The sequence below is a fragment of the Lycorma delicatula genome, chromosome 12, assembly GCF_047948215.1.
Source record: "Lycorma delicatula isolate Av1 chromosome 12, ASM4794821v1, whole genome shotgun sequence".
NCBI lineage: Eukaryota > Metazoa > Arthropoda > Insecta > Hemiptera > Fulgoridae > Lycorma > Lycorma delicatula.
The window spans coordinates 16,348,587-16,372,621 of NC_134466.1; the positions used below are offsets into that span (position 1 = coordinate 16,348,587).

Genomic DNA, 24,035 nt, shown 5'->3' on the forward strand with positions numbered 1-24,035 from the left:
TGCCTGTGAAGGAAGACAGAACAAATCTGTTATAAGAAATTGATACTACTTACACAATACTTCAACTTTTATCATTATTTGTTGTTTCTTCCATTTAATATGTTGACATGCATTACATGTTATGACTTTTTTGTGTTTATCTTTTATATCTAATTTTTTTTTTTGTTTTTTATTATATAATAAGATTTTTTTTTACTCCAGTAAAATTCATTAAATTATTATAGTAAATGTTGTTGTTTAATCTTGTTGTTATTTTAATCTTATTTTCATTTCATACATGTGGATGATAACAGAGACAGCTATCTGAGAAGAATAGTTCATCATCGGCTGATAAAAGAGCATCATTGAATTCATCTACAGATGTCGATGAACAGTCATTATTAAAAGAGTGGGGTTTTAGTAGAATATTTCAAGGTTTCAGTGGACTTTCTAATAATAATAAAATTAGTAATAATGAGAATGTAAAAAATAATGAACGTCAAAGTAATCAGGACAAATTTAAAAATAATAATGATACAAAAAATAGAAAGGATAAAGTTTTATCAGATTTAATTTCATCGTCATCAGGTTCATCTTCGATATCTGGTCATAAAAGAAATGGTTCTGATATGAGTAGGTTTTTTCGACGTGAAAATTCTGATTTCTTTATGCCTTCCATACGACATTCGGCCATCTTCTTAGATAATTGTCGTCCGTTCATTAGCAGTGGTAGTGGTTCTACAAGGCGTGGATCATCTGAAATCGCTGGCCTATCAAATGTTAATAATAGTAATAAAATCACTAGTAAAAGTATTAAAAAACATCAATCACAAGATGAACCGATATTGACAGATTATAATAATATAAATAACCATAATAGTAATAATAATAACAATAATAATAATAATAGTAATAATGGAAGCGATTGGCAACCGGTCAGACCACGTCGTGAAAGAACTGAAGGAGATTTCTTAAAATCACGTTTAGAACTGCGTGAAAATTTGGAAGCAAGACGACGCGATGTAGAAAAAAGATTTTCACAAGAAGCTGATCGTATGAGAAAGCATAATCCACGTCCTTTGAATGAAGAACGGCAGGATGATGATTTTGTAGGAAATACATCTACAATTACTTCGGAGGTTAGTGTCGCATTAATATGTGACAAATCGTGTTTTTTTTTGTTTTTTAATTCTTTCATTTGTATTAATTAATCAAAGTGTTTTTATGCCATGTCTGCCAAACTAACAATTTTTTTTTTTCAATCTATATGTACAGTAAAACTACTCATAGTTAACTTTATATCTACCTTGAAAGTATTTTGTTAAAATACAGTTTCCAAAGTCTAATTATTACCAAAATCCCATAGAAAAGAAACATCAATGCAGAAAATATGTAGAATTTATGTATAGTTGTAGTTCTGTAAGGCTATTTTCTGTAATTATACATTAGTAGAAACTTTTCATGATAGAATTTATATAAAAAAAGTCCAAATACCAAATTTTGATGTTATAGAAATTTAAAAAAGATTGATGAACAGATTCATTTGTTAAAGATTAGTCATATTGGTACTGATATTAGTAAACGATGTAAAATGCTTGTTTATTGCTTGCTAGAATCTTATATGACATACTGAGTTAATGTTAGTAGCAGCATTAGAATAATAAATAAGTGAATTAATGTGGCAGGTAACACACACATGTCATCTAGGGCAAGGATTAAGTATAAAATTAGGTTTTCATTTTTTTTTTTGTCTTATAATTAGTTTTGTAACTACTAAATATACAGTTGTAGGGGATTTATTTTCAGATCAAATGTCTTATAAAACCACAAATTTTTCCCTAATAATTTATGTTCCAAAAATTTTAGGTATACTATTACTTTAAATTTGAAGCAAAAATCAGGGTCAAATTCTGTGTTAGTCATAAATTTTATTTTGTAATGTGTGTGTGTTGCAATCTGTTCAACTAGTGAACAATAAGCAACTCCTTCCACAGACCAATGTGGTGAGGGGATGATAATAAGTTGTAACTTGAAAATGTATTTACAGACTCATTTTTCCTGCTTGTATGTTCTCATTGAACCACTTTTTAGTCAATCTCTGTCCAGTCATTTTTTTTAAATACGGATGGTAGAGTTTTTTCAAATTTCCCAGTACTATTTTTTCATTCATTCTGATCTATTGATTTCACATCTGTAAATTCAATTTTCATTACGTGTCATTTGCCTATTCTTGATGTAAATATTGTTTTCTTGTCCTTTAGTTTCTTAATATTTTCCATCTTGTTTTGTTGAACTTCCAGAGTTATTCCCAGTTCCTTCATGTTCTCTCTATTTTTTTAATCCATCCCACACTTTGCTTCCGATTTCAAATTTTTTCTATAATTCTTGTTGTTAATCTGGTTTTCAGTATTCTCATGAGTTGTCCAGAAAAAGAGCCTCTTCTTATGTGTAATGAGTTCTGGCTCCTTGCAAACCACTTGATTTTGCACTAATCCACCATTTTCCTTCTTTTTTATGTTCTTGCAATTCTTTTCTCCGCTTTTAAGATCTTGTCAATTCTGTTCCTGTAAAAGTTTCACTTCTGTATGTTACTTACTTCTGGCTGAATTAGTGTTTTGTAATGTTTTAATTTTCTGTTGCTGGTTAAGCATTTTTTTTTTTTTTTGTTATATCTGGACCGTGTTTTAGTTTTTGGACTTTTATCATTTTATTAGTTCTTTCTTGCCAAGTGGATTTTTCATTTAAGTTGTACGTTAATTTCTCCAAGGTACATACAGTGTTTTACTATTTTTATTTTTCTGTTTATTGTTGTGTGATTTATTACTAATGAGTCTGCTACCAATATTTCTGTTTTCAAATGAGATTTGGAGCCCTATTCTTTGTGCTATATTTTGAAGGCTCATTATTTGGGATTTAGTTTCTTGGATGTTGTTAGCTAGTAGCACTGAGTTGTCTGCAAATCCTAGACAATTTAAGTTTATCGGTTCCTTTTTATGGTTCTGATTTTTATGTTCTTAGGATTTTCCTTACACCATTTTCTCATCACATATTCCAGAGCACAGTTGAAAAGTAGTGGTGATAAACCCTCTGCTTGCATTAGTCCTGTTTTAATCAGAAATGGTTCAGATACTTCACCGAATTTCACTTTAGATTGGGTGTTTGTTGCATTAATTTTATCATTTTTATTATATTTGAGGTGTAGACTGAAATTTCTTTAGTCTATTATTGAGGGTCTGTGAATACAATCGTAGACTTTTTTAAAGTCTACAAAGGTTATGACTTGTTGCCTGTGTCTTCTTTTGCAGATATCCATTATTAATTTTAGGGTAATTATCTAGTCTGGGTAACTTCCCCAGGGTCTAAATCTTCTCTGGTAACCTCCTTATTCTTGTTGAAGTTGACCTTTACAACGATTATAGAGAATTCTCAACATGATTAAATGCACAATTCATGAGTAAAATTTCTCTGTAGTTGTTCAGGTTTGATTTTCATCCTTTTTTGTACAATGAATGTATTAAGAGCTGTAATCCAATGCTCTGGTAGTTCTTTGGTCCAGACTTTCACTGTGCAATGGTGGTGTAATGATATTTTCATTAATTCTGCTGTATTTCCATAGTTCTGCAAATGTTTGATATTCTCCACCTCCTTTGTAGTTCTTGAGCTCTTTCAGCACTTTGTATACTTAAGCGGATTGTTTGTGGTTTTATATTTTTTATTGGGGTTTCTGTTTTATTTGGAGGAATTTAGAGGGATCACAATTAAGTAGTTTATTCAATGGTTCTACTAAAATTTCCACATTTTTTTTTATTGCTCTAGGCCATTTTATTACTTTTATCTTTTTGTGTTAGGATTGTGGATCATATCGTTGGAGTTATATGCCAGATATTTTGTAGTAATCTCTTGAATTTGTTTTCTTGCTATTTGTAGAATTATGTCTTTGATACTGTCAGTTAACCCTCTTTTTTATTTTTAATAAAGTTAATTTTTTTTTTGGTATATAATTTCCAGGTTTGGCAATTCTGTTTTTTGCTCTGATACTTTTACCAGGTTTGATGTCTATCTGTGAATGCTTTATGCATTCTTTGTTCAACCATTGGTGTTTTTTCCTTGAGTTTATTGGGGCTACCTGTTCAGCTATTTCTTTTTAGTTTATTTGTTTTGGATTATATTATTTTTATATTTTTGGTATTTTCTTTGTAATCTTTATTGTTTATTAGTTTATGTGGGTTGTAGGTTTTCTTATTTTTCATTTGGAATTTTTTTCTTTTTTAAGGAGGTAAATTTTATTTTTATTAAGTAGCAATCAGATCCTCTGTTCCTCTTAAGACTTCAACATTGTAAATTTCCGTGTGGTAGTTCTTATCTATACAAACATGATGCAATTACCATTGCCCTTCCAGTCTGGTTGTTTCCACATTTTGAGTTTATTTGGTCTTATCATAAAGTATGTTGGCTTTAAGATCATGCCACAGTTACTGCAGAATTATTTTAGTTTACACCATTCTTGTTTGTTCTTTTTGTGCTTGCCATTTCCCTATGATGTCTATCATATTTTCTTTCACTTTATAATTGAGCCATAAAGTGTGATTAAAAGTGTCTGTTTTGGTGTGACTTTTATTAACGTTTGCTATTGTCTGATCTATAAATCCTGTTCTGAACTGCGAACATTCTTTCATCACTCTTTTCTCTGGTATTCCTTTGTAAATTCTATATTCCTGTGATTCCAATGGTTCTTGATCGGTGTTTCTCATTTCTTGAAGTCCAGCTATCAGAATTCTTTGTCGATCCATTTCATCTGATAAAATTTTAAGTTTTTCCAGGTTGGGTGAGGGAATTTACGTTGTGTGTAGCCAGGTTGTTTATTTGTTTTGTCTAGAGTTTAAATTTTCTTTTTCTGTTAGTTAGGGTATTTCCAAATGCTGCGATTTATCATTTTCTTTAAGGTGATTGCCCACCATATCTGAGTGCAGTCTTCACTGGCTATCGCTAGGCAATTATTTTTCCTAAAAGACCTTTCATTTTTTGACTGTCAAAGGTAGTAGATCTTGCATTGAATGAATTGAGAGTTACAACTCTAGATGTTATGTAGAGTTGCGATAGTGAAGTATGAATTGATGATAATGTGAAATTGTGAGTGATTCCCATTTAGTTCACCAGTTAGAAATCTCACAATTTCTAAAAGTTTATCCAGATGGACCAATATGGAGGTGTGAACTGAATCTTTGAATTTAAGTTTTCTCTTAACATATTGAGTTTTAGAGAAAAGTTTGAGCTTCAGTTCCAGAATCATTCTGTCCTGACTCATCTTTACATGAACCTAAAATTTTGTGATTCACTATTTTTAATTGTAAAAAAAAATCTTAAAGGTTAAATTCAGATTCTAATGAATTAACAATGCAGGCATTAATTCATTTTTAAAACATTTACTGTAAGCATACATGAATATTTAAAAAAAAAAATAAATATCTGTGTATTTTTTAACAGTGCCTATTTCTCTTATTATCAGGTTGACACAGTTATTGCTATTCTATTTATATTTTTGCATTTAAAATCTTTGTACACATTTCCTCTCAGTAAATGCATTTAGAAAGATCTGATAATACAGGTAGTCTAAAAATACAGTGGAAGTAATATTCATAAAATTTATTTAAAAAATTGTGTAAAATATCATAGTTTTACCCTCAATAATGTTAGATTTTTTCTTTTTTTAATAAATAATTTACTGCAAGAAGTATTAGAAACATTTGAGCTTCGGCTTACACGTGTGAATATAATAGATTAGAATCGTATTTTATGGTAAATGTCTAGCATGATACTGGAAATTTGAACCCATATAACCTTCTAGATGAAAGGCAGAGATGCCTACCATCCTGCTACTGAGTCTACCTACCTGTAACAGTTTTTTTTTCCATATTCCTTATATCTTATATCTACATACAGTATGTATATATATATATATATATATATATATATATATATATATTTCAGGTAGACTGTTAATGAAATTATTAATATCTAGCTTATGAGTTGTTTTACTGTATTTGTCTTTTTTATCTGTTTATTTTTAGTGCTCATTCTTTACTTGAAAGATTTTTCTGTTTAATATTAATTATGCTCTATTTGTTGAAAAATTGTTTTTCTTTATTTATTTTTAAAACAGAAAAGTTAGTTAAACCAAGAAAATAGTTATTTACTTTTTAAATTAATACATTTTTCTTATCTCAAATTATGTTTAAAAAAGAAACTTAATATATTGTATTAATTTTTTTTTTTAATTACAAAGTCTTTTATGTATATTATAAATTAGTAAAAAATGTTTTAGAAATTGGTTTTTCATTTATGCTGGGTACTGATTTAGTTTTTAACCATTTAAAAATGTTTATTTACTGAAATGTGAAAATACTTATAATTGTTTTAAAATTTTATATTCATCTTAGTAAAGCTGGTGTTAAAACAGTACCGCATTTTTTATATTAGTTTCTCTTTCATATTTCTATTTTATTTCCTTCAAGCGCTTCACATTATAATAAGAGGGTTAAGAAATTGATTAAGAAAAAAAAGAGCCAGACTTTCCAGGAATTGATCCTCAGACCAGTTGATTGAGAAGCCTGCATGCCAGTCACTATACTGACTAGTGTAAATTGCATTTAGATGAGCAATTAAAATTGCACACTCTACAGTATATTTCACAGTATCTTATTGAGCAGTATTATGAGTTATACATGTACATAATTGGCTAGAGATGTTTTCATGTAGTTTTTGACAAGCAATGTTTGCAGTCATTTATTTACATGTGATTTGATATAATTATTAGAGCATTATAATTACATGGGAGCATTAGTTGTTTCATATTGTATGTTGCATAGTTCCATTGATACTTTTGTTTTCATTTTACACAGGATTCCATACTTCTTTTTTTTTTCTATTTACCTTCCAGAATCACCGTAAGGTATTAATTCAGAAGATGATATGTATGAATATAAATGAAGTGTAGTCTTTTAAAATCCCAGGTAGACCATTTTTGAGACGTGTGGTTAATTGAAACCCAGTCAGCAAAGAACACCAGTATCCACAATCTAGTATTCAAATTTGCATAAAAGTAACTGTCTTTACTAGGATTTGAACCTTACAACTCTCTACTTTGAAATCAACTGATTTGTGATGAGTTCACCACTAAATTGACCCCTGCTATTTGGGCTAGTATTTGGTGTGTAATGGTGAACATGCACTATTGTAATACATCAAAGAACCTCAGCAGAACTCCATTTAAATAAGTCCTAACACCCTTGAGAAGTATTCAGTCAAATTTGTTTTTGGTTCACCATTAACAAATACAGTCAAATGTAACATGAGTATGAAAAAGCTTTCTGCTCAATGGATTGCCATGCTTGTTAACAGTTAACCAAAAATGCATTTCACTAAATGCTTCTCCAGGGGTGTTTAGATTTATTTGAATGAAATTCTGCTTAGGTTCTTTGATGTTGAGAATTTTGTAAACGACCCTGGTACTTCAATTTTTTTTTTTTAAGGCAACATTTTGCTTATGAATAATCACATTGTAATTATCTGGCACTTTTCTGTAAAGATACTAATATAATTTATAATTTTTCTTTAAATTGATTGTTTTCTTATTTCACGTACCAAAGAAATTTATCTGTAAATAAAACATTATCGAGTGGGATTGGATATAATGTTAAACAGTACCTGTGTAGAAATGAAAAATGTTATTTCTGAAAACATTTATACTAATTAGCAATTGATATCATGGATTTGAATATCGGTAATTTCCTCAGTATTTTAAATTAATAATAATTACTTATAAATTAATTTTTGTTATACCATTATTTTTATTATATTACAAATATTATACAGTATAAATAGACATACAATTATTATAGTACTGTTTATTTGTTATGATGTACAATTTATTTCAGATCATTTTTTTCCAAATAGTTTAATAGATTAGAAAATATATAAATTAATAATGCATGTTTTTTCATTATAAATAAATAAATATAAACATAGAAAATATATTTATTAGAAAGGTAAATGGTGTACAGTAAATCCTGACCGAAATGAATGTTTGAAGAGCTGAATAATTTTATTATATCCAAAGATTTTGTATATTGAATTCCTAGCTATGATTAAAAATAACTGAGGTATTTTTTTTTAACCCATTCAAGGTTTTTTTTTATTTATAGCCTACTTACCGCTCACCAGAGAACTAATTTTGATAATTTGGTTTATATTTTATAAAGGAAGTTCCTGTGTAACCTTTGATCTAAAAACTTAATTAGAAACTTTTTATTTTTAATGAATGAAAAATTGTCTTTGTTTACATAGAAAATTTCAAAATGATTTCAATTTTGTTTACCTTTGTCATTTCTACACTTATAGTGTGATTGTATATAGCTTGATGTCATTAAGATCCCCAACGCCACGGAGAGCAAGCTAGTACACTGCTACATCTAACGTTCAATAGTATAGTCATTTTTCTACATTTCTTTTTATGTTCTTATCAAGAAGCATGTTTCTTACTTTTTTCCTGGAGAAAGTTTGAAGTCAATAGTGCTTGAATTTGGATACGAAGAGGTATAATACAGATTTGTTTTTTTTTTTATTAAAAGAAAATTGATAGCAGGAAATGTACTGTTCAAAAAATAAAAATTACATACTCAAAATTTTTCCTTGAATATACCAGACTACCCATAATTATGTATATAATGATGTTTCACAGACTGTAGCAATTTTATTTACAACGTAATGAAATAAACATGGAATGTCATGGTCTACCAATTCATCGTTGAAATTGATACATACTTGGAGAAGAACAATGTTGTCACAAACAGCTTGACAGAGTCGTACTGGTATACTGTGAAACTCTTCTGTGTCAGCATAAATGATGCTGATACTCTTTGTCTTTTAAAAGACCACATAAGAAAAGGTCCGGTGGTTTCAAATCAGGAGACTGATCTGATCGCTTCGCAGCCAACATCAATCAATCCAGCATTACAGGAATGTTTCTTTCAACCATTCTCACACCGGTAAGGCATAGTGTGGCAGTGCACCATCTTGCTGTAACCGCAGTTCATTAATGTCTATTTGTGCAAACAAAATAGGACAGACAGTGTCTATAAGCAATTTCTTCTCAAAAAAGAATGGCCACTCAATCTGTAAGAAACAGCACCCTATACCTTGACACAAGGATTTTTGTCATGAATACTGATGGTTACATTAGAGTTTTCTTGCTGCTACTACACATAATTGTGATGATTAACAATTCCTGACGCATAAAATTGACCTCATTTGACCAAATTATGTGTTCTTCCTAACCTGGATTTTCCTGCAGCATTCCCAGCCAGACCTGTGCAAATTGCATGCGTCTATCCGAATTATTTTCTTATTATTTTCAGCATTTATGAATTGAGTATGATGTGGCTTTGATTTCAGATCCTCCTATTATTTTTCTGCAATGTTGTATGTGAAATTCTCTTCTCTCTGAACATACACCTCTGTTATTTCGATTTTCCAAGGGGATAATTCAATGGCATTTAACACACTAGCTGCGTTACCATTGTTACATGTACTCTGGGGCCTACCCCTCTCCCTTTGCTTTCTAAACACTACCACTGGTGTCAAATTTCTTGTTTATTTTTGCAATTGTTAATACAGAGGGACCTCCAGACTTGACTGCCATTCTCCGTTTCACCTCCACATAATTGTTGGAGATATAAATGCACACAACAAACATGCTGCTCCAGAGACAACCAGTCCACTATTCTCTACAGAATAATGGTTTCTGAGGTCAGTGACCATTATTCCCTGCTCTCAGGCTACACAGTGTTCCCATCTCAAAACGTTTTTGTTCAGTATTTGAAATATTGCAGTCAATGAAACATCATATATATATAAATATGGGCTACCTGTTATTTATTTAAAAAAAACACTTTCTGTGCTTATAAATTTTTACTGTAAAAATATTTTCAACAGTTTTTCTTGTAGTTGATTTTGGATAACAATAATGTTGCAACCACTATGGATAACAGCATAAAGATGTGCTTACTTTGTTTCCTTAATTAGAAATGTTAAACAAATTCTATTAATGAATTATTCCATAACATGATTAAGTAAAAATTATTTTCCCATAAAAGAATAACACATAGGTCAGGCGAGGGATTGAAATAATTGCCAGTTAATTAATTATATAATCATTGGTTATTAGATGGTTATCGGGAGCCTTGTTCAATTTAAATGAAGGCTACAATACATGTAATTCTGTAATTGTTATGAATAAAGGTTATAAAGCATCGGAAATGAAAGAGGAACCAATCAAATTTGCTTTCTCTGAGAATAATGATAATATCAGTTTATTAACAGCCCAATTTTTAAGAGATGAGACATCACCTGAAGTTTTGTGAGTTCTGCATTCCGATGTTCAAATGTATTTGGGTGTATTGAAAAAGACAAGAGGGCATTGTACTGCTCCATTTTTCCCCTTCTAAGCATTTTCTGTGGTGCTTGTTATTTTTGAGGAGGGTTATATGCTATTTTTAGATGTTTCATATCTCAACGACAAGTTGCCTAAATCTATTCGGTGGGTGTGTTCTAAAAGTGTCAGAATTATTTTATAAATCTGTTGGATGTGTATACTACTGCTACTGAGTGACCCCTCCCCCTTTCCTTTTAAGTACTCCCATCCTTTTATGATGCACTGATCTCAGTGCTTTTTGTCACTTTCTTGATAGGCCTCTTTATTGGAATTTCTCAAGTATCCAGCAGCAGTTTTCTTTTATTATCTTAAGTTATTAAAAAAATAAAAAAACATGCTTTCAAGAGAATATCAGTTTATGAAAGAAGGTCTGCTGCAGCCTTGTCAAATGAGCAGAGGTCTGAGGAAGAACAGTTGTCATAATCTCAATAAAAGTCATGATTCAAGAGTGAAGTGTGAGCTGGTGCCCGCATGTGTCACAACAAATTTCACAGTTGCCAGTTTTTAAATGTAACAGGATCTTTTCAATATCTTGCTTGCACTTCTGCTATTTTCCAAACGATCGAATAACGATTAGAAAATATGATTTCATAAATGCAAGCATCATCTCATTATGTTTAATCACTTAAATTGTGCGTATGATGTGTAGAGCTGATATTCTGATTACCATAGACTTATTTTATAATTTATTTTTTTGTAGTTCGTTAACATTTCCCCAACTATTAATCATAATGTAATGTTGATGAACTGCTTATTAATATCAGCCATCTAAAATAGATTCTACATGGATCTGAATAAACAGCTGTAGCTCCATGAATAACCGCATTAAGAAGATGCGGATGATGATAGATTAGCAACTACGAGTGTCATTTGTTAGCATAGTAACTTAGTTACTAGATTTAGTATTGGCATGCTGTTTAAAGGTTTAGGAATTTTTTTTAAAGAGATAATATATTGGAATTGTAACGCATAACGTTTGCAGGTGACTTGTCAAGAGGTAACAATGAAAGTAACATAGTTATTCCCAGGAACAACAAGCATCCCATTCTATTTGAAAATAATGTGTGAAATATACACCTGTTACATTTAATTGCAAGTAATTCTCTATTGTAACAGCAAAATCTTCATTTAGTTCACTAAAATGTCTGGCCCATTACTCTTGGTTGAAATAACTGATTTTTGCTGCTTGTGCCTCAGATGCTTTTTATATGTTAAACAACTGTATGAAAGATTTGAACAGATGTAAAAGTAACAAACTAATATACGTATTTCTCTAGAAACAATACATTAATTGTACTTGTCTTCATACTGTAGGATATTAAGTAGTACGGTTATTACAGAAAAATTGACATAATTTTTTCAGCAAATATCAGGGACTAGAGAATATCTCCAAATTGTCAACAGATTTTGGTTCAGATCAGTTCTATTCACGGGCAAGTTTTACTGTACCACATGCATTTGTGTGTAATTTATAAATGATGGCTGATGGTCATGCACTGTTTGTTTATAATCATAATCATCGTTATTAATTTTTTTTTCTGAAAATCATTATGCTACTTATCATTTTTACCTGTTTAAATGATCTATTATTGATATTTGATTAAAAAAAGAAGAAAAAATTATTTTGTTGTTTTTTATTGAATGGTTTCATTACATAAGCTTTTAATAATGATATATATTTTGGCAGATTTGGCTTAAATCATTTCATTTCATTAAATTTGGTTTTGTTTCATTTTTTTATTGATTTGTTCACTTTATTAACAAAAATTTGGGATATATTTATTTAATGTTTGTATTTGGGTTTAATTAATTTAGAAATAATTTTTTTTAAAAATAGCAATTTATTTGGCTGTTAAAAATGGGTGCTTTTTGTTTGTTAATTTTTTTTTGTTTTACTAATTTTTTTCTTCAGTATGGGTTTCTTGTCATTTGTTTTTATTTTGTTTCTATTGTTTTATTCATTTTCTTGTATGTTTTGTTTTATATTGCAATTGAAAATTAAATTGATAATATTTGAAGTAACTGCATCATCATGATTGACTTTTTTTTTCTTCGCCGCATGTGTGAAATTATTTTTGTTGATTATAACAAAAAAGAATCAAAACAAAAGAAAAGTATTTGTTTGGAAGAAAACATCAGATGTGACTTCAGATTGAAAAATATCTATTCTTTATCACATGTCTCTTTTTTCTTACCACATGTTTGTATGTAAATTTTTTGAAAGTTATTTTAATTTATTTTTATTATTGTTGCTTTATATTAGTGTTTTGTTTCTGTTTGTATTTTTTTTAATTTTAAATTTTAATTTGTTCCTCACCAACCATGTGAATGCACTGCATGTGCTTGTTGTGTTTTATTATAACTTACAGTTGATTTAAGCTTTCGTTGTTTGTATTTTTTATGCATTATTGTTGCCTTTTGATTTTATTAATTTATTGAATGTATATTACATTTGTGTGTGTGTTTTTTATGCAGTTTCATTAATGGTTTTACTTTTTTGCAATTTGTAGTTTTGTAATCTTGTTTTATGCTCCTATGAGCTTGTTTTTGCTCCTATGAAAAAAAATTACCTTATGTAATTTATGTTATTATTCTATTTTTATATCTTTTTTTGAATGATTTTGCCTCATAATAATAGTAAAATTAAAGTAAAAGGAATAAATAAACTTTTTTCAGTTCTATTTAATTATTTACATATGTGAAACATTTAAACAAATGTTCATTAAGTAATCATTTTAAATTGCTGCCATTAAATTTGGGTGATTTTTCACAAATACATTTTAATCGATAAGTAATTTTTCTCAAATAAAATCTCTTCAAGTCAGTCATGATTATTTTAAAAACTGGTGGTTTTTTCCGATGAGCCTAGAAAGAAATCAATATATTATTACATTATTTACTAAATGAGGAAATAATCTTGAATGAATTAATGTATATATAAAGAGAAAGCTGGATAAAATATTTTCCACAAGCGGGGATAAAATGCAGTAAACTCTTAAAGAGGCCAATTCTGCCCCTTTATGCAGAAGGTTTTTAGTTTGAATCCTAATCAGGCTACAGAAAAAAGTAAATGGAGTTAGATCTAACCTTGTATTTACTGGAGGTGATTAAATAAATCATCGATCAGGCCCATCATCTTATTGTAAAGCACTCCATAACGGTAATAGTATTCGATGTTATTATTTAATTATTTTAAAATAATTTTGTTTTTAAATATGACATCAGATTCATCATATAATTGTTGATTTTAATTACTGTTCATTATTTTATTCAGATTATCAATGTAAACGTTTTGGTTTTTCTTTTTTAAATAACCAATCCTAATTGAAATGGCTTTTACGTGGGCAAATGACTAATAGTTGGAAAAAGATTTATTTGAAAACTTTCTAAATGCACAAGGTTAGCAATTTTTTCGTTAAAAAGACATTTTTTTACGTATTTCAAATATTTATTAAGGATTTAAAAAGTAGTAAAAACCGTATATATTCTGTTTTTTTAAGATAAATTGTAGTAATAAAATGGTAAAGTATGGAGAAGTTAAGAGAAAAGTGATTGGAAAATCATTATTAGCAATTATCTGTTTCTCTCTTAAAATTATAAAAATGTTTAATACAGTCAATCAAGATTATATAAATGGAGCAAAACAAGATAACTTTTATCTTGTGTTGTTAATGTTAGTAAAGTTATCTCACCCTTGATTTTTATTATAATTAAAAATTAAGTTAATACATTTTAAACTTATCAGTAAAGATAAAATACAATCAGTTAATTTTAAGTTAGAGTTAATGAGTAACAGTGTATAATAGTTGCTATATGTTGTATCAGAATTTATTGGGTTGGTAATGTCTTAAAATTGAAGATTGATTTCTACTTGAAGATCTGTCTTACCCGTCCTTGAAGGTTGCCTTGTATACTTATGTTCTCACAATACCATGTTATGCATTGCTATGGTTTGTTATATGTTATTTCTACGTGTTATACTCAAAAGAGTTTTTTTTTAATCAATATTCCTGGTATTGCATTCAGATAACAAAAAAGAGATTGTATTAGTGAACAGGTATAACTATTATCCTGATTCATTTACTGTTGATGTCGACCAATAAGTTTGGTAGTGTGTAAAATACACCTAGCTAATACGGATTCAAACCCAGAACTTTCCATTTTAAAGGTAAATATGTTTCCATTACATTACAGTGGTACGCTTAGGTGCATTTTTACAAAAGTGCTTGATGTGTGACTGTTAAAATACAATGAATTCTTTATAATATTATGTGTATCCATGTTAGACGTAAAATTAAATTTACAGACAAGTACAAGATTGTGCTATATTTTACTGTAATATAAAGGAAATATACAGTTTTTTTCTAATGTACGATCAAAATTCCAACTGTTTCTTCAAAAATTCTTCATTTCTTCACTGTTCTTTTTTCATAAAATTGTTTAAAGCCTTTTGTTGATTCAAATTATGAAACTAACTGTGATAATGCATTAAGATGTGCTTAGGTAAAAAATTATGATATTCATTGAAAGCCGATATAGTAAAAAAGAAAAAATGAAAACCATATTGGCTATTATAAAAAAATTGTTTATGGTAACTAAAACCCATAATTTTAATAATATTCAAATTATTAATCCTGTAGTTCACTGCGGATGAAATTTTGTAGTTCACTACGGATGAACACTTGTAGTTTTGGATCTATAGTTATGCAAATAAAACAGTTACATATATTTTAACTAAGTAAATAAAGGTGATCTTGACCCTTTCCTTATTAGTACGCCCTAGTACTTCACAACAGTTGTAAATTGCTTCTATTTCATTTTCAAAGTTTTTGTTTAATGCATTTTACATAATTAAAACTCTGGAAACTGTACTCGTATAATTAAAAGTAGAAGAGATATTATGCAGAATCTTGGAACCATAGATTAAAAATATAATTTTTTTCAATAACATATACCATAGGATAAAAAATTCATGAAAACCGTAAAAAATTTAGTTCAGGAACTAAATTAACAAAATCTTCATAATTTTTATTTATATTATTATTCTATATTGAATGGATTTTATAAAAATCTGGCTTTATTGACACGGTAGGATGTAAAACTAATGCAATTAGAAGATAACGGTACTCTTGGTATCTAAAAATACTACTGAAAGACTTACTTTTCAACTGTCTTTAAGTCCTGAGAAATAAGTTATAAAATCTTTGTAATGACTAAATTATCTTAGGATTTCATATTAATATTGTTTATGTATGGATGTTATGGTGAAAAATTTGTTTCATCTCCACTTTATTGCCTGCTGTTATACAAAGCCTAGGCAGCACACAAAAGAAATATTTTCAGCTAAATGCTATAGGATAGTGCCCAGTTGCTTTTCATTTGAAAAGCATTTATTGCTGTATTAGTGTGATAAAATTTTACAGTACAGAATTAAATTAAATTTTTTCTCTTTTTTAATTGCAAAATATAGAAAATTGTGATTCTGTTATCTGAAACATAAAAAAATTTTATAACAGTGCTGAAGATTATAGATTGTAAATTTTAAATTTTGCAATCAAATCGATTTGAAATGTAATATCTTCAATATTATTCTCTAGACACTCGCCTGCTATGACAAAATAGAAAACTTTATATTCAATGTTATAGTTATAAAAATAACCAGCCTAATGCTGAAAACTTTTTTTTTTGATATTACAGTAATTATTTTTTAGATTTCCTTCACAGTAAGCTACAAATTCAAAAATAAAGTAAAATTTTGCATTTATCTTGCCCGACTCAGGCCAACTGCTCCTGAGGTATTACAGAATTATTTGTTAGCCTTATGTTTGAATTTATATTATCGTTAAGGGTACAGCTAATTTCCTCCTTCAAAGCCCATTGAAAAAAAAACTGTGTTAATGATTTTTTTTAAATATAATCTAATTAAATATATCTTTTTTTTCTTCAATATCTCTTTTTTTAATAAAATTAAAAAAAGGTTTATAAAAGTGGAAAATTTTTTTTCCCAGATTTTTTTTATAGAAAAGCAGATTATAGCAATTCAAAACAAAAATTATTTCTGCTCTGTCATATCACTCCTTAGTTTTAAACGATAGTCCAGTTCTCAAATGTTTTAACCTTTCAAAAATACAAAATTACTGAATTTTTATAAATAGAAAGGTGTCTGATTTTCAGTTGCGGGTTTAAAAAAACAATGGCTTGTGTTTCTGGATTTTACCTAAGTATTTAAAAATAAAGTAAATATGTAAAAAGTGTAATCATAAAGTTAATGAAGAGGATTTTTTTTACATAAAATAAATTGACTATTATTGAATATGTTTTCATAAAGAATAGATGAAGCAGGAAAAAATGTATTATTTGAAATTTAAAATAAATTACTTTATTAGAAATCAGTTTACAGAAACAAATACTTAGGATGAGTTTGGGTTTAAAAAATAAGAAGCAATCCCTTTACACTTTCAGATTTTATATTTTGTGTATAAATTTAAAGGATTATGAAATACCATCGTTACAGTTACAGAAAAAGTTCACTTTATAGCAGTAGAGAATTTAAAAAAACTCCTTAACTCATTTAATCGCTTCTATTTTTTATGTTCCATGTTCCTTTAAAAAAAAAACTGCTGCACATGTCATTCATTTTAACGGAATTATTTCTATGTATCCTGAAATTTAGCCAACAGTGTTGGATTTCTTTTTAAAAAAAATTGTAGTATATTGTAACCATTATTATTTTGTTCATAAGTTACGGTTAGTTATGAAAGAGCAGGCTTCAACAGCTACTATCATTAGCCCATTGGAATTCGTTAACATATGAAAAGATGCCATGCCTGACCGGGATTTGAACCCGGACCTCCACACAAAAGTTCTGGTTAGTTAGAAGGAATGTGTGTATTACAGTGTTAAATAATATTTTACTACAGTTGTCTTATAATGCTAGCTGTTACTATTTTTTTTCTTTTTTGTGTTACTTCTTGTGTTATCTGCTGTTATTACAAACATGACTCAAAGGGAAAATCAGGAGAGTATTCACCCTAATCTTATTGGCCCTTTGGTTCAAATTTTTTGCTACCATCATTGTTGACACTGTTCCATACCAATTTCCTGTTTTGCACAATCCTATCACATTCAGATACAGTGTGCTTGTAGCGTTGCCCCTTCTGCAATAAACATTTTTGTCAGAGGTCTCATGTCCATAATGGGTATGCCTTGAAGCTTTTGTGACAGGTGAGGAACCAGGCCAACTCGTACTTCAATTCCCCATGCTTCCAATGAAGTTATATGGACATCCAGAATCAGTCTGTCTAGCCTTGGTTCACTGATCCCGTAGCTGCTGCTACTGTCCAAAGTAAATTAAAGACAGTTACCTGAAACGTATGCTGCGTATATGTTTTATAAAAATAATCAATTAATTTTTATACTTTGTCCTACTACTGGTTGTGCATTGCATCCTTAATATCTTATTCATCCCTTCTTACTGCAATTACGCAGAGATTAGATTCAGGCAGTACGTTACCACCTCCAGTACCATATATGGATGCATCTTATGATCTTAAGTATAAAAATAGTTAATAATGTAACGCTCGCTAGGTATATTAACTATTTAAATTTATCAGAAATAATTTTCATTAATGTAAGACCTAACCTGCTTACTGATAATATTGAGTAGATTATGTTTTCATTTCTTTTCTTTTATTTGAGATTTTTTTGAAGTGTGAAACGTCAGCCTGTATTATTACTATAAAATATAACTAGAACTTTGCAATTTTAAAGTAATAGAGTTCAATAACTATAAATCTTGTTTGTTTAATTTATCCATCCAGCAAATGCACCATCAAAATTTCAGTTGTCGCTTACGACCTACCTAATTAAAACATGAAATTTTTTTAATGATTTTTATTTCCTAATATACATTGTAATAACAGTATTCAAAAAAAGTAGTTTTGAATGATTATAAAAACATAGTGAAAAATTAGTAAATGTAACAAATTTTTTCAGTCACGCTTTCTTCTTTTATAAATTTTGTTTTATTTTTATATTTTATTTTTTTGTTTTTCTTTTACAATCATGTGGATTTTCTCAAAGTTTCTTTAGGCCTAGCAAAGAACAATCCCTAGTACTGCTTATCTGCTTTTAATTTTTATGATGTTTTGTTCATTTTTATCATTTATTATAAATTTTATAAAGGGAATTTTCCCATAGTCTATTCAGTCATTATTTTTCCTTTTACTGTCTTTTTTGTATTTTCTGTTAAGTACTTTCACTCTGCTTCTCTAAAACATATATTTCAAACTGTTTATTATAATCATATTTACAGTAATAAAATCATATTTATTAACATAATATATGTATATATGATAATAAGTAGTCTACCAAATTGGAAACTGGCAGCAGAATGTAATTACTTATAAAAATAAATTCTCAATTACTTTTTATTAATCTCGACCTTGAATGCTTCTACAGAGATCTACTTCGTCAGAACATATGAATATTATAAAATGTTCTATTATCGACTGAGGTTTAAACAACATACCTATATATTTTTTTTATTTTTACAACTATTTTTTTAATTCGTACTACTTCTATTTTCATACATTCTGGTGAACCAGAGATCTATGTAAAGATCTATGTAAAAACATTTTACATAGAGATAAAGAGGTGAAAAAATTGTAAGCAGTAAATAAATGAGAATTTATTTTTATAAATGAATATATTTGATTTAATTAAAAAGTTGTTAACATTATAAAGTATATAAAAATCAGTTTTATACCTGTGACTTGAATGGTAGGTTTTTAACTATATGTATGTATGTTTTGATGAAGAGAGATCTCTGCAAGAAGACTAAAACAGTCTTGAGACGAAAGTTAATTTCATAAATATTTATTTTCTGCAGCTAGGATGCAATTTGTAATTTTGGTTTCCTCAAATTTATTTTACCCCCTTTGTAAATAGTAAAAAAAAGTTCTTTTCAATGAAAACATAATTTCTTAATATCATAGCCCCATTTTATACCAGATGATTTTGATTAGGGTATAAGTAAATTAATTATGTCTTTATTCTAAGCTTGGTTTTTCTTTAATTTTATAAAGCAATTTTTTTCAGGTATAATATTTAATTTTTTGAAAATGTAACTGTATTGGTCCAGAAAAAAATAATCATTTTGAAAATTGTTTCGTTTCTAACCATACAAACATTTTTTATATTAAAGTATACAAAAACAAATTCAGTCGGTTTTGAACTTTAGTGAGATTTTAGACTGAAATATTATTTAACAGACTACACTGAAGTATAGTAAGAGCAGTGTTAATTAATGTATAATTTTTTTAACGTTTTAATATGTCATTGTGTAAAGGTTTGCATGTATATGTTTAATATTTTAAGCGGAAATGTATATGTTATTTGCACATTTTATGTTTGCAGCAAAATAATTTTTTTTATGTTTGTTATATGTGCATGATTGCTTTAATGTTTGATTTTTCTGTTTTCACACACATTTACATTAATGTTTACTAACATTCACCTTCTTTATTAAATTGTTTTAGAAATATATTTGTACTGTTACTGGTTTTTTTTTTTTAAGATTAATTTAAGCTATGTTTTTAAGTTATTGTAGTTTTTTCTAAATTCTCTGTTATCCATGATACCTCCAATAACATGTCTTGTTAATTTTTATTATATAATTTAATTTTTTCGTTTTATTCAAGGTTCATCTTGAAACAGAAAATAAATAAATGATTATTTGGCAACAGGAAAATAGACAATAATATAATCACTTTCATATTATGCATTAAAAAAAAATAATTTTACTTCTGTTTTCCATCTAGGAAGTAGTACTTGTAAGCTTTTGTCAGAGGATATATATCGGTGTTTGTTTTGTTGCAAACATTAAATATGTTGAATTTTCTTCCAATTTATTTAACAATTTATGTTAATTTTTATTAGCTTAAACCAGTTATTTTGCAAAATTAGTTTTCTAATTTCGTTCTACATTCTGTTTGTTAACTTGTTCCATTACAATGCGATATTGTAATTACTTCTCGTGAAATAAATAAGGAAAGTATTATTGATTTTGTTGAACGATGAAGATCAGCGATTAAAAGGACAAATCGCTGTAGAAAAATGATTATTTATTTGATGGCAATGAAATTAATGCTACCTATCAACGTTATCCCTGGTTACATTTAATCCCTTGTCCCATTTTTCTGTGAACTTTCTTATTCCAGTAGCAAAGAATTATTCACTTTGGTGTCTGAGTCATTCTTATACCACTTTCTTGATCCCAAAAAGAGGACCAAACAAAAAACTATGGTGTGAGATCAGGAACATTTAAGTCTTTTGAGAGGTTAGGGTTTAGGCAAATTTTAAGTATTCCCATCAATTTGGTTTATAATCGGCAAAATATAAACTCTTGTAATTACTTAATTACTTAAAATATATAATGATAATGGAAATTTTCACCAAATGATAGCAAGTTAGTGTGTGTCATTTAACAGTTGATGAATATTGATAACGGTCACCAACAAGAAAGGTGCAACAGTGAATCCCCCAATTTTAAAAGTAAGGTTTATAATAGCGAACAAATAATTGTCATCATGATTACAAAAGAATTAAATACTGTGCGTAGAAGTGTGACCGATGAGTGACCAATTTTGATTGAGTCTTATCAATTCTTTTTAGAAATGAAATGAAGAATTTTTTAATGAAAACATTGCTGTTCTTCATATCCAAAAAGGCTCAAACAGTTAAAAAATTAAGACTCTTCCTTAAAAATTTTTGATTAAAAAAATGCTAAATGTTTTCAATTGATATTCATATTACGATGATAAAATGCGATAGAGTATATTAAACTTTGGACAGCAGTTTTTTTATTTTGTATAAGAGAAAAATTAGTGTTGAGTTGTGTGACATCTGTTTAAATAAACCTAGAAATTATGTTGAGCAAGTCCTTATTTTTTTAAATATCTCTTAAGGTAACAAAAGATGTGTCATATATTTCTTACTTTATGGGAATCATATTTTTGTTTAAATTTATTTGTATATCCCAAATCAGCTACCAATTACTTCATAATTTTAAATTGCATTAGAGTCTCAATAACTTCACACATAGAATTTCTGTTAAAATAGATCTACCTAAATAAAGTAAATAATAATAATAACAACATACTATTTTAAATAATATTGTCATTTTATTCTGCTAAATATCTTCCAGTTGTTTTTTTTTACTGTCTCCTAAATTGACTGTCATAAATATTAAGTGTCTATGAATTGTCATAAATCTAACTTTATATCCAAAAAAATATACTACTTGTTAAATTACATTCACTGTCCTTAATTTAGTAAAAGGTTGCTAAAAATTGTTTAATTTAAGCCAAAGAAGACTGAAAGATATGTGTAGTATGTAAAAAAAACTATAGATTGGAGGTTGTCAATGGTAATGGATATGTTTCTTTATTATCTAAAGTATATAATAATTTAATTTTTTTTCTACATGCTTTTATTAATTTTTTTTTAACTTTGTGCATAATTATATTTTAGTTGTAATTTTGACAGAATCGTGATGATCGTAGAGGTGACTTTCATAGGATGGATTCCTCACCTGGTCAACTTAATACTCCTGGTTCTAGAACTAGTTCAGTTTTACCGGATCTTTTGACTCAGGTTTGATTTGAAATAATCCATTTTATAATGCTATAGTATTTTTAATTTAGTAAACCCGAGTTGCAAATTGTGCTTTCCGTATTAAATTGCTTCATAAGATTGGTGACTCTGTGACAACTATTCAAATATTATTTTAATATTTAATATTAAAAGTCTATTTAATATTTCGTATCATATATACTGTGTTCGTGCAATTAATGTAAGTTACAGCTTAAAACATTTGAGGAAACCGGGTCCATGTTAAATTTAAAACAAAGGAGTAGCAAAAATGTTAGAACATTACATAATACTGATATTGTTCAAACCGCCATAACACGCAGTCCAAAATATTTTGCTATTAAAAATGAATTAGCATTGAATATCTATGAACCGTCAGTTTGTCAAGTGTTACATAAGGGCTTAAGTTTTCACCCCTATAAAAATCAATTGTTCAGGAATTAATTCAGTTGTCACATGAATTTTTGTTATGAAATGTTGCAACATTTCTACAATATGAAAACTTAATCCATCTTATGTTTTTGTCATTACAGCTCATTTTCAGTTGAATGGCTATAAATAAGCAGAATAATCTATATTGGAGCAATGTAAACCTCGGAGTCTGAAGGTCACAGTGTGATTTGCTTTTTCATAATCTGGCATTACTGGACCACTTTTTTTTAAGACAATCTTGGAAACATTACAACTGTTACTGCAGCACATTACACAAGCGTGGATGACGCAACATTTTTGAGGCAATAATTAGTTCGATTTTCATAAATTATGTGGTTCAGCAAAATCGCGCTACAAGTTGTAGCTCGTTTGTCTATCACTATTCAACGAGAACCGTATCATGTATAAAAATGGGGATGTAGTTTCGCCAGCCAGATCTCCTGATCTGTTCACATGCAAATTCTTAGGGATTTTCTCAAGCAGGTGTAACCCACTGTAAACATCAGTGAAACAAAACTTAAAACTTCAATGGTAATGGTGCCTGCCTTTCTAGCGCTATTAAAAAAAATAATTATAAAATGACATATTTTACTTAACAGAAGATGTAGAAACATTCATGTTAAAATGAAAACTTATTTAAGTACAGGAGTTTTAAAATTTTCCCACCTCACTAATATACTCTTTATACATATATATATATATAAAGTGATATATATATATAGTTAAAGGTGATGGCAAACTTGGATTTTTGTATTACCTTTATAAATATTTTAATTTTTACATTCTGCAAATTAATGATTATGAATTAGTTAACAATTAAGATACACATCCAAAAGCTTATGCATAATGAGAATTATGAATATAAAGAGTACATTTACATTGCCCTATTCTCTCTCTGCTGTTCCTTTTAAGCATTCAAAGGCTAATTTAAGTGTAAAGGCTGCCTGACAGTAAAAAAAAAGTACAAATTTATATTTGTTAACATGTTCTAAATGCAGGCATACCCTAACTAAGCATTGCAATTGTGTAAGGAGTATTTATAAATTAACCTCTTGTTGAGTAATAAAACTAATTAAAGTTAATTTAAAAAATTTACTACCAAAAAAAGTAACTTATTACTTTCTTGACAATAATCCCCACCCAAATTCTAGCATTTGTCATATTGTGATGCCAACTCTTCTATTCCCTCTTCAAAGTTTGATGCGCCAAAGAACTCATCCATTTGTTGACAACATGAATTCATCATTGTTTTTTGACGTATTATGTACCCAGATGATATGTCAGTTTTGTAATCAGATGTCAAATAAGGCCATAAGGGGAATGGTAAAAAATTTGCCAATTAAACTTTAATATTCCCTTAGTCCTAGCAGCATGTGAGGATTTTCATGGATTTTCCTAGCCTGCGTTTTCATGGAAATAAATATTGTGGTTATTATCGTACCCAGCTCATAAATTCTGCCAGTAAAATTCCTTTACAGCCCCA

The 24,035-nt window shown here is 28.5% G+C and overlaps 1 protein-coding gene across 8 annotated transcripts in view; it reads left to right on the top strand.

The window, feature by feature from the left end:
• The window catches only part of msn (serine/threonine-protein kinase msn), a 162,231-nt gene that overhangs the window by 77,263 nt on the left and 60,933 nt on the right, over positions 1-24,035 (top strand). For 6 of the 8 annotated variants that reach the window (XM_075380291.1, XM_075380290.1, XM_075380294.1 and 3 more), the window contains exons 15-16: positions 294-1,118; positions 22,016-22,123. In XM_075380291.1, coding sequence (XP_075236406.1) covers positions 294-1,118; positions 22,016-22,123 — 933 coding nt within the window. The remainder of the gene's footprint in view (positions 1-293; positions 1,119-22,015; positions 22,124-24,035) is intronic. The other 2 variants (XM_075380296.1, XM_075380297.1) reach the window with 1 other exon arrangement.